Here is an 11,824-nt window from a genome sequence, read left to right as displayed (position 1 = left end):
GAGGAGGTAAGACTATCCGTTGCGGACGGCATATCCGAAATTCAAAGAAAGGACGGGCGCTAAAAGTGTCCGACATTCAAGAATACCTGTTGTATGTCGCTCGGCAATTGTTGGTGCCAATCTCAACAGACATGGATGTCGCAAACGAATCCGATTGTGGATGGAAGAGTTCCCGGACGAGACGGATATGAGACGTGCCCCATCGGTCCTGAGCACCAACGAGAGTGGGCACTTCCCGTGAAACGTGCTGAAGAATACAGGTTTCAACATCACGACGTTAAGGCTTCATGGGAATGCAAAGTCGCACTACTACAAGACGATGGCTTTCGTTACATGTGCGGGCTTCGCGCTTATGAGATCGTACGCAAGCTTGGAGACTCTGGTCCATTTCAACCGGAGGAGGCCGAGGAGTGGTTTAAAGAGGTCGGTTGCCTCGATGGCCACGTCCCCTCGCCCGAAGTCGACATTGCCTACGAGGTTCGAAACCTTTCCTACGACGGCATCGAAGGCATTGCTATAGTACTTCCGCCAGGATACAAGTGTCCGAGGCACGGCTGTGACAGCTATCATTCCGTGTTTAAGGTCAAATTCATTCTGCAAGTCCGGCTGCGGAGGTTCACAGCTTCTGACTGGACAAAGTACACGAACAAGCCGGATCTTGAGTATTCCCACCTGGACTCTCAGACACATTGCATGAATCCGGTGCACGCCATATACGAGCGAGGTGTCGTAAATGTGGCCCGCCAGAGATGCACTACTACCGGTACTTATCACGGCCATGGACGTCAACCCGCCTGCTTACTTGCATACGCAACCGACGTAGACTTTGATGCTCAGTGCCACGAGATGACGAAAGCCTACGCAAAGATATCCTTGTGCCCTCTGCCTGACCCGAAGAAGGTTGCACTGCCGTTCACATTTGGCCGGAAATGTGGCACCATTTCAGAGATGCCCACTTTCCACCGCCGCCGCCATCTCTGCTCGTGGATGCGAGCTTCCACATGAGCTGTCCGAATGAGGACTGCACTTTCCATTGGCATACCAACTTCATGGGTGTCATAGGGAAAAAGAAATATGACCACGCCATCGAAGTTCTCTTGATGTGGTCTGAGGTGATGATGCACATTACGCTATACTTCTTCTTCGAAGAGGAGATCGGAGAGTGCGGTGCTGGGGTGAATTCGAAGCTCCTCGCTCGTGAACGCAAGAAGCACAACTTCTTGGAGGTTCCTATGAACTTCCATCCCATGACACTCGATTGCAACACTCTGTTCCCCCATACAGATGGCTCATACCAGTACATGGAGCAGATTCTTCTCGAGCGAGAGGTGATCACCGACGTGGGGTCCATGATCAACACGATGCACTTCACGGACCCCAAGACTTCCTGCAACTTCATGGGTCAAGTGAAGAAGTCGTTCAACAAAGCCATAGTCAAAAGATCCGAGGCGATGATGGAGTCGCGATCAGCTGTATCTGAAGCAGAGGAGGAGACTTTCATGTGACAGTCAAGGCCTTGCAGAGAGAGCGGCACAGGATTGTCACGAAAGTGACAGTGGTCAGGGCAGCCCATCTACGCACTGCACGCCCCGGCGCCGCCGTGGTCAGTGCAGCCTCCCTATCAACAGCAAGCACCACCGCCTCCATTCCTCAGCGGACAGCCACACCCACTGGCTTTTCAGTCACTGTTCCGCGCATTAGCGGCACCGACAACGCATATCAGTGGCGGAGACAATGTGAATCGCACCCCATCTGAACCGACGTCCAGAATGCCAGACCCCATACTGGCGACAGTCCCACTAAGGAACCGAGCAAGAACAAGACAGAGCAGAGAACGCTACTGTACATGAAATAACGACAGCACCTGAAGGCGAGTTGTATGATCACTTCAGTTCTGCTTCTCTGACCGCGGCATCGAGATGTCCAGCGTCTGTTGGTCGGTCAGAGAAGCAGAACTGAAGTAATCATACGAGGTTGGTTCCACGAATTTCGCATCAAGGCAAGCGCCACACGGCAAACTGGGCAGCGCTTCGCTTTGCTAACTCTTCATAGAACCTTTAACTCCCCGCACATATACCACCAACGTATGTCCTCTGATCCCACTCGTTCCTCCAAAGTCCGACAACAGACCAGGCTGCTCGGAAAGATACAAATAGCAAGAAGAAGAAGCGTTCCCGCGTTGATCAAAACACCACTCCTGGTAAGTGTCTCCCGATCCTGCTTCCTCCGTTGACACCGTGGCTCACTGTCATGACGAGATCGCGTTACAACACCGAGCTCGACGCAAACTCCTTCATTCAGTCGCCACTGCGGTTGACCATGAGCTCGCACGGGAATCTATTCGATGCGACCACCATCCCGATTACCACTCCACCCCCAGCGACACATCGGAACAGTCAGCTGCCCATCCCCTCGTTGTCGGCTGCAAGGCCCACTGTTTGATGCTGTGCGGGTCGATTTCGTCCGCGTTCCTTGGCCTGCCTTTCATGTTGAGAGCTCGGATCTACGAGGAAGTCGCGCTTGATCTCTATCCGCAGAGAGGCAATTGACTCCTCTCTCTGCTGGTCTGCTCTCCGACCCAGAGATGTTGCACAATAGCACTGCGGAGAGCTGTTCGAGGCACGATACAATGTTCTCAGGAACAGCGGTTGTGTGGCTCTACAACAGTGGAGCGGCCTCGCCTAACGAGCAGGAACAGGAATTTGAGTCGAAAGTCTTGCCAGCAATGCAAGACATGTTTGCGGGACGTGTCGGAAGCCTCGGGGAATTTAGTTGAGCAACATCACAGCTTCGCCCGCATATAACCTGGTTTGCTTGCATCTGCTTCATCAACCGCAGATCCATCGACACCGACATCGACCACTACTCCTTCCCCGCCATCAGTAACAATCTCACACTCTTGGCAATCCTCAATGCCAACACCATTCGCATATTGCACAACAACAAACTCAATCTCTTTCGCTCCCAAGACCACCATTGGAGCATGCCACGTTCCAGGACCATATGTCACAGCCTGGTCGCCTCTCGCGATGAAAGCTTGCAGATTGTCTAGGTCCGGCAAACCAGTTCCTTTCGGACGCTGCGATGGAGGGAGCGCAGCTACGGAACGTGTCGTGGAAGGCACATGGTCGTTCGTGAAAGGATTAGGCCTTGCATCAAGCAACCGTTCTTTTAGACTTCTCTTTCTCCTCGGCGCATCGACTGGATATGCCTTGTCTGGCCTCTCAGCCTCGCCTCTTGCCTTCGCAGGCAAAGTAGGAGCTACGATGACCAGATAATTTGTCCTCTCATCCTCTTTTCCTAGTCCCATAGGCACGAATGTCTGGGGAGTGAACGGGTGCCTCTCCAGGATCCCCACCTTGAACACCGCTTTTCCGTCTGACTTTCTCTTCGACAAAGTCCTCGGCTTACACACGAACATATTCATTGCCACCTTCGCTGCCTTCCGACTCGCTGCCCGGTCGTAATGGTTCGCCATATGCGTGACATTTAGCCATTTGGTCGCGCTACCTTGATTCGCCGTTTGATGTTGTAGCCTCCATTCTCCGTTGCCGTCCAATTCATCATGTGTAGCAGGATTTTGGACTACTTCGCCGAAAGGTGCGAAATCTTCGGGCGTAAGGGTTGAGACGGATACGAGACGGTTCGGAGCTTGAGATCGCATGTTTGTGAGGCTGCAGCAAAGGCACTACTAATGGGACTTGAAGCGAGGATGTCGGGGCTCGAGGTTGTCAGATTGGCTATTTGGGCTGTAACCGTCGCCAGGTGGTCTGATGAAGGTCTTCTTTAGCCACGCAATGACTTTGGAGGATGTCGATTGTGGGTTTGATGGAGACATGTTCGGACAGGTGAGAGATGAGGGAAGCAAGGTGGGGTCTGCGATAGGCGAAAGCTTTATGCTTGTTAAGCTTCTCGGCTAGCGCGATGGCAGGGATGAGCTCATCGACGCGTGAACTTTCGACGCGTCGTGAGGACTTCGACTTGTCAACATTCAGATACAATGCATCGATGATGAGCTCAACACCACCACGCGCGTCGAGCCAACGAGCCATCTTCAGCGAATCCGCTGCCAATGGAGTCAGCAGTCCGCCGAGCAGTCCTCCGGACGCCTTTCCATGGGAAAGGAAGCAAGACGAGTCCTTGTTAACTCGCAACAACAAGTCCGTCTCAAAAACATCGACAACAGCAGGACCTTTCAAGAACGTGTTCTCCATCCTCGGCAAGCGCAAACCTCTAACGCCTTCCACCGACAACCCTCGCCCTTCGAAGACCTCCAAACCGTATAACTCTGCCAACGATGGTCTCCAACAAATGCAAATGAGCCTCGGCCAGAAAGTCCAAAAGAAATGTCTCACATGTGGAATGCAGTACGTCGCTTCCTCTGCAGAAGACCGGAAACTGCACGATAAGTACCATAAGCAGAATGTGGATGGGTATGATGTCGGCAAGGACTTTGTGGTGAAGGTGAGGCAAGAAGACAAGGCACTATGTGTCCTCAAAGGAGTGAAAGTGGGAGACGCGATTGTGTATATGGACTGTGGGAACTCTGTTCATCGGAAGAGAAAGGCACAGGAGGTCTTGGAGATTGTGCAGAGGGAGCTGGGAGCTGTGGAGATCCCGGAGAAGGAGATTTGGCAGGGAAGAAGGCGGGACGGCGGAGAGGCTCCGGACGATCCAACATATAAGTGTTTCTTGTATGTCCGAGGGACGAAGTGTGTGGCGTTCTTGCTGGTGAAGAGGATTGAGCAAGCATTGGAGGTGGTGAGGCCGAAGGCTCTAGAAAAAGACAAGAGGTCGGCAACCCCAACGAGGGAGAAAGCAGAAGCTACCACGAGAACGCAGTCTGCACTGGAGAAACTCAGAGCACGGAAGCAGCAAGAAGCAGATGCTGCAAAAGCTATTCAAGACGAGATTGAAGAAGCAGCGGCACATCCAATCGAGCTCTCCGAGTCCAAACATTCTGCTGTCATGGGCATCTCGAGGATCTGGACTTCTTCTTCCGTGAGAGGACAAGGCATAGCTCGATGTCTTTTGAACACTGCGATCAACCGGCACAATTCCACGATCGGGTCCCGAGAAGATGGGAAACAACCCACGACAGGTGATTCTCTGAGGAAGATTGGAAGGAAACAGGACATCGCGTTCTCTCAACCCACGGCGGCTGGAGCACAATTAGCGAGAAAGTGGTTTGGAAGGGCATATGGATGGAGAGTCTATGTGGACTGAGCAGCAGGACAAAGAGCAGACATAGGGTACAGAGAGGTAGTAACCGCAAGGCATGTTCAGCTGCACATTGTCAGCGTGCAAGTTGCAAAATGCCGCTCATTCTAAAGGCGTAAGATGCAATCGGTATATGAAGGCTAACCAATTTTTGAGCCTCACCCAAGGTTGTCGCTTGTGATCACAGAGGACCACAGTCACTTGTGCACCAATGGAAGCAGCAAAAGCTTGGTGAGCAAGGCAAAAGAACGTGCAAAACAATCGGCGATGGGAAAGCGGTCCGTGGCTGAAGCGACATTCTAACACTAGCGACGGTGTTACTCGCAGCGACATCGGACTGGATTCAGCAACGCTCGTTACAGAGCGACTTACAGCTGTACCGCTCGGCCAAGACTGATCGTTGGAGGTGCGTTCAATCAGAGCTACCTATGGATGTTCACACACCCCAAGAGTACAGCAAACATGGCGCTCGCGATATTGCAACATGGCGATGGTTTCGATGTCGAGCATAGCAACCAAGTGGCTTTTGGCAAGGCAAAATGAATGTTGCAAAACATTAGAAATGGCCGAGCGTGTTGAGGCAGATTGGAACTTTGGGAATCAAAGTTGATTCCGAGGTGCTCTCGCTGCTATCCAAGTTGATCAGCGTACTTGAACGTCGACTTACGATCAGACCACTAGGCTAAGACTGATCGTTGAGTAGAAGCAAACTCCAGCCACTTATAGGGGCTAGTCGGAATGCCCGACAGCTAGTCAAACACGTGCACAAGACAGGTGAACGAGTCTCTCCAAGTTGGAAGATGGGTACACGGAGTAAAAGTGAAGCAAAACAATCGACAATAGCCAAGCATTCCACTGGCGCCCAGGACTACTGGAAGAAATCGTGATGCGTCTTCAGGTCCCCGCGGCTGTTGGTCAAGCTGATCAGCGCACACACTTGTACGACTTGTGATCTTACCGCTAGACTAGGTCCGATTGGATGATGATGTAAAAAGAAAAACACCCATAATGACCGATCTTCATCAAGAATGCTGGGAGTAAGAGAGAGACCATGGCATGCGGCGAGATATGGATAGATATAGGCGAAAAAATAAAGAAGAAGAAGAAGAAGAAGAAGAAGAAGAAGTGCAAAACAATCAGCAATGGCCAAGCGGCTTATGATGAATGGAAGAACCGAACGCAGACCTTCAAGGAACCTCTTCGTTTTAGTCTTCTCGGTCATCGTATACAACAGCGTACGTTTGGCACGACTTACGCTTGTACCGCTGAGCCAATGGTGATTGTTGGGGACGTTCACAAGCTTGCCCACTTATCAACACTGATCCACAGTGAAGACGAAGAAAATTCAGCGACAGCATAATCAAGACGCACGTATCTCTATGGAGAGTGCTGCGTTCAATTAGACAAGAACAGGCAAAACAATGGACAATAGTCTAGCGCTTTCGGATGACGACTGCTGACAGAAACGAAGTCTCGACGACGTTTTTCGTGTCATCACTCCAGCGATCCAATAAAGCAGCGTACATGATTGCAAGACTTACGCTAAGACCGCCAGACCAAGGCCGGTCGTTGTGGATTTGACGGTGAGAATTGTATATGAATAGCGCCATGGGGAAAGCATGGATTGAGACATTGCAGCAGTCAGATTCGATGCTGTGAGCTTTGAGCGAAAATTAGTTTCACAAGGACAAAAAGGGCCAGATATCTAAGAACGCAGAGCAAAACAATCAGCCTTGGCCGAGTGATGTTGACAGGTAACCAACTCACTCATATCCTAGCTTGACACGATGAGGAGCTCGTCTCGTCCAACGTGTGTCCGGCGACGTCTGCAAGTCGACTAACGTGATACCACTAGACCAAGGCTGATCGTTGGGTTGTTGATGCTGAAAAGCACACATGACCCCTGATTCCGTCTGTGGTCGTGGGAACAGGGATCACTTCAGTTTCGATCTGTGAAATCGACGAAGAAGTTGAGACAAGGGAAAGAACGCATCCGATCGTCCGAAACGTGTGATGAAAGAGGCTTGTTCGTATATTGTGTATAATGCTCCAAGTGTTGCTGAAAGCTCCACATGCCTCCTCCACTGCACATCTCCGAAGGGCGGTGCCTTGTTTCAAACTTCTTCTCCGTGCTTCAAAGCTTTGGTCGGCCACAAAGTCATCAACCCGATTGTCCGCTCGGCACGGGGAGGGCAGATAAGCAACCACATAGCGGACGTATGCCATTGAACCTCTCGGCGTCCATTGTAGTCTCGATGTCACATCGCCTTCTGCCAAACAGAGTCGACGGATATATTCTGCGCGCCCGAAATTGAGCGCCTGGGCCACTGGACTCCTTTCCGAAGAGGTACAGTTGAGACGATGGTTCGTCTGCATCGCACTGGGCCATGTAAGGTGTGTGCTGTCGTTGTCCGGGGTCAGGCGCGAAAGGCCATGGAGTGTGGCATCAGTTCCACGAGAGTTTCGACCATATTATGGCAGCGATCGCAGAAGGAGGATCGCGCTACCCAATCCATGCGAAGACCAAATGTATCCCTGGCTTCAACGTGCAGATGGAGCGACATTGATATTGTCCATCACGTTTCTCATCCGCTCTCAGTCAATTGAATCCTCACTTCTCAGGACATCTTCAAGCAGAGCCTTCGCCTCTTGCACAAGCTCAGCCTCCTTCTCCGCGCCGACTTTGTTGCCGCGACTATTCAGCCAGCCAATATCGAGGTGTCCCAAGCCACCATTCTTGATCCTCTCCGGATCCAGCTGCTGCTCTTTCGGAACTGGCGCGAACCCTCTCGGGGTCGACTGAGCCGGCGCCTGTACTGGTTTCGGCTGCTCAGGTAACGCGAGTGGATCAGGTGTGACTATACCAGCTTCTTCCAGGGCGTAGGTCTGTCGGCGGAGCATGACGAAGATGGACTGCAAGTGAGTGAAGAAAGACTCGGTGTTGTCCTTGAATTGGGCTTTTCGATCTTCGACGGTGTCGTTATTTGTGCCCGCCATTTGCTCGTCTTCATCGTCCCCGGAAGCGTACAGGTTTAATGGTCGGTTCGTGAGCGCATGAATTGCCTGGCCGGCAGAAGTGACAAGTTTCGAGACATCTTGGTTGATCTCCGAGAGCTCGTCGATGCGCTCTTCTGGTGTGAAGGTCCGATTTTGTTGCGCCATCGCGAGTCTCAGTTCCCCAGCATCGTGAACTAGCGCGTAGCTTCGCGATACAGCATGGACAAAGTGATGCGACAGCTGCAGCTGCAGGTACCGCTTAGCGGCGGGATGAGCCGAGCCGCTGGAACCCTGCACAGCTTCACTTCGAGCCTCCCCTCCATTTCCACTACAACTTCACATCATTCGCGAGATCATCTTTATTCATCTTCCCACTTCACATGTGAAGGCCGTTCAGTATTCATCATGGCGTCGCAGCCGTTACCGCCGTCGCGCACAACGAGCGTTGGACCTTCCAGTGCAGGCGGCATGGGCGCTCCTCCCCCAAATGCGCCAGGCGGCGCGGGCGGCCAGAACAACCAACAGCAGAATCTGAATCAAATAGTAAGTGTGCCTTTGTTGTCGCGTTGATTTTCACGATTTGTTCTCTGTTGGATGCGCCCCCCATCAAGCGTCGCGCATCGCACGAACCTTTCCTACTGGCGTCCAAGGACCGCGCGAGCCCACATGCATCCAGCGACGGCGCTCTATCGAATTGGACTTGGACGAATTCGGATAGAGAAAGCAACGCGAGATGTTGCTATTGAGGCAAAGCCGGCAATGACTCGAAAGCGCCTTCCGATCTGTCGCCACTGCCGCTAGAGACACTCGATCATCCGTCGCCAGAAGGCACCCACCAGAGCTCAATCCGATGTCTGTCTTGCTGGCTTTCCCACGACATCGACATCGACATTGAAGGAGATTTCACGTCAGTCCTCACGAGCCCGGCAGAGCGCTTCCTCCCGTCAACACGATGGAGCCGTCTTCCTCCGCACAGCGCAACCCCGTTTACTCGGATCCTGCACTTCGTCAACTAGTTCATCACTGCGCGTCAAACAACTTCCACCGGCATCATGGCTGACCTCATTCCCCAGGTACTTGAATATCTCTCTAAGAAAGGGTACAGCCGTACCGAGGCCATGCTCCGCAAAGAGAGTGCAAACACCGACGCCAACGGCAACATCGTCGCCACCTCGATAGATGAAATCGGCGGCAAGAAGTATGGGCGCGCTTTCGACCTCGTCACCAACTGGATCGACAACGTCTTGGACATCTACAAGCCAGAGCTGAAGCGTCTACTCTGGCCACTCTTTGTGTACTCCTACCTGCAATGCATCGGCGAGTTTTATTCTCGAGATGCAGAGGAATTCTTCACACGTTTTCGGAGCCACTTCGAGCGCGAAAATCCAGATGATTTGCGAGCGCTCTCCAAATTGTACGAGCCGGAGCACGCGCAGGACAACGCGGTCGCGGACCTGTATCGCAACAACAAGTACCGCCTGACACTTAGCAACATGGCTTTCCAAACGCTCATGATGCACTTGGAGAGCAAAGATAACGAAGGCGGCAAGGTCATCACCCATATCATCTCACAGAATTTGGATGTGCGCATAGTGGATCGCGCCGCTGCCGGCACTGAGCGGAGTCTGGCGAAAATGCTAGCAACCCGAGACGGGCAAGAAGACGTGCCGGCAGAGGACGAAGGCATTCCTGGTCATAATCCCGGATCTGCCAACCTCGACCCCAAGGCACCTTCAGTACTGTCAAAGCTTGCTCTTGGTCCACTACCCATGGAGAATGACTTGCTGGAGGACGTCAAGGCAGAATTGCAAGAACATGACGCAGCACATCCGCCCGGGGCAGGCCAAAACTCTCTGATAGATGAGTTTGAGCAGCGCATAAAGCGCGAAGAGACTGCTGACGCGGCACCATCTCGAGATACACTCCCTTTCCCACCTTCCACGGCACGAGACGTGGCTATGGAGGTGCAGAGGGTCAAGGAGAACCGTGACCGCTTCCGCATCGAAGACAAGACTGGCGGCGTCGGGCCTGGTGTGAGCGTGACAATGTTCACATTCCACAACACTTATGACAGCGTCAACTGCATCGAATTCTCCGGCGACAATTGCCTCGTCGCCATCGGATCGGCAGAGTCATATATCAGAGTCTGGTCACTGGATGGGCAGACTCTGACTTCACCTACTGACCCTCCGAACTTCCAGCCATCTTCGTCACGGCGCTTGATCGGACACTCCGGCCCAGTCTACGGGCTTTCGTTTTCGCCATCGATTGCTATTCCAGAACCACAGACGAATGGGCATACGAACAACTCGACTTCATCAGACTCGCGCCCAAGATACTTACTATCTTGCTCAGCGGACTGCACTATCCGACTGTGGTCATTAGACACATGGACAAACTTGGTGGTCTACAAATCCCACAATCTGCCTGTCTGGGACGTCCGCTTCTCACCGTATGGCCACTACTTCACATCATGCTCTGCAGACCGAACAGCTCGACTCTGGAGTACGCCGCAGATTGCACCACTACGGCTCTTCGTTGGGCACGACTCGGATGTAGACACAGTGGCATGGCATCCGAACAGCGCGTACATCTTCACGGGATCGGGTGCGCCAGACAGGACAGTGCGCATGTGGGACATCTCAAGAGGACAAGCTGTGCGTATCTTCACCGGCCACGTTGGCAACGTCACTGCTCTTGCGTGCTCGCCGAGCGGGAAGATTCTCGCCAGCGCCGACGATAGAGGAGAGATTCTGCTCTGGGACCTAGCTCGCGGTCGCTTGGTGAAGCGCATGCGTGGACACGGTCGAGGCGGAATCTGGAGTCTGGATTGGAGCATCGAGTCGAGCGTGCTCGTCTCTGGCGGCGCGGACGGAACTGTCCGTGTCTGGGACGTGCAGCCCAACAAGGAAGGCCAAGGCAAGGTCGTAGGCGAAGGTGGAGCGGGTGCCAAGATCGATGGCGCGGCAACAGGAGGTGCTGTCGCGAAAGGCAAGTCCAAGAAGGACGTCGTGGTATCACCCGACCAGATCTCGGCTTTTCCGACCAAGAAGAGTCCGGTCTACAAGGTCGGCTTCACACAGATGAATCTGGTCGTTGCGGGCGGTGCTTATCTGCCTTGAGCCTGGTCCCAGGACGAGCATACAGAAGCTGGCATGAAATACAATTGAGGTATTAGCAAGGCGTTATCGGGGTGGGTAAAACTACGATACCATTGACAGAGATGGTCAGACAATGGACTTCAATTGATACCAGCCACACCTCTGCTCACGTCACTGCTCGTCAAGACTTACTCTCATGCTGATCTCGCTCGCGCAGCCACTTCGATCTCGAGACTCTTCGCATATGTGGCTGTGATCGTGATACCAGTAATTGTGGCTGAGCAACCGCATCAGATAACAGTTTATCCGCACTCTGCACACCATCCCGAGTCAAGCTGACGCTGTTCTCTATTTCCATTCGCAATGGTCTAACTGATTTGGTACAGAGATCTACTCGATATCAAGCCTTGTGTCAAGTTTCAAGCATGGTATGACGTTGTTCGACAGCGAGAAATTCGGACCCTGAATTCGTTTCCAGCAATCCTTTGGCCAGGATTCCAACTTCG

At 52.8% G+C, this 11,824-nt stretch overlaps 5 protein-coding genes across 5 annotated transcripts; 3 read left to right on the top strand and 2 right to left on the bottom strand.

The window, feature by feature from the left end:
- Nucleotides 1-93: 93 nt before the first annotated feature.
- RHO25_002564 (uncharacterized protein) lies at nt 94-1,505 on the top strand (the record flags this gene model as incomplete). The annotated part of the gene is made up of 2 exons (XM_023598133.1): nt 94-763; nt 1,063-1,505. 2 exons carry the CDS (start codon nt 94-96, stop codon nt 1,503-1,505), a joined length of 1,113 nt encoding a protein of 370 aa, XP_023455565.1.
- Nucleotides 1,506-2,782: 1,277 nt separating this feature from the next.
- RHO25_002563 (uncharacterized protein) lies at nt 2,783-3,664 on the bottom strand (the record flags this gene model as incomplete). The annotated part of the gene is made up of 1 exon (XM_023598132.2): nt 2,783-3,664. One exon carries the CDS (start codon nt 3,662-3,664, stop codon nt 2,783-2,785), a length of 882 nt encoding a protein of 293 aa, XP_023456333.1.
- Nucleotides 3,665-3,924: 260 nt separating this feature from the next.
- On the top strand, nt 3,925-5,226 carry RHO25_002562 (uncharacterized protein; the record flags this gene model as incomplete). The annotated part of the gene is made up of 1 exon (XM_023598131.2): nt 3,925-5,226. The coding sequence occupies one exon, from the start codon at nt 3,925-3,927 to the stop codon at nt 5,224-5,226; it is 1,302 nt and encodes a 433-aa protein (XP_023456332.2).
- Nucleotides 5,227-7,815: 2,589 nt separating this feature from the next.
- Nucleotides 7,816-8,382, bottom strand: RHO25_002561 (uncharacterized protein; the record flags this gene model as incomplete). Its single annotated transcript, XM_023598130.2, has 1 exon — nt 7,816-8,382. The coding sequence occupies one exon, from the start codon at nt 8,380-8,382 to the stop codon at nt 7,816-7,818; it is 567 nt and encodes a 188-aa protein (XP_023456325.1).
- A 240-nt stretch (nt 8,383-8,622) lies between these two features.
- Nucleotides 8,623-11,339, top strand: RHO25_002560 (uncharacterized protein; the record flags this gene model as incomplete). Its single annotated transcript, XM_023598129.2, has 2 exons — nt 8,623-8,760; nt 9,291-11,339. 2 exons carry the CDS (start codon nt 8,623-8,625, stop codon nt 11,337-11,339), a joined length of 2,187 nt encoding a protein of 728 aa, XP_023456324.1.
- Between the last annotated feature and the right edge of the window lie 485 nt (nt 11,340-11,824).

Source organism: Cercospora beticola, chromosome 2, assembly GCF_033473495.1.
Source record: "Cercospora beticola chromosome 2, complete sequence".
Lineage (NCBI taxonomy): Eukaryota > Fungi > Ascomycota > Dothideomycetes > Mycosphaerellales > Mycosphaerellaceae > Cercospora > Cercospora beticola.
Note: the sequence above shows the minus strand (reverse complement) of the source record. Positions and strands in the feature narration are given on the sequence as shown.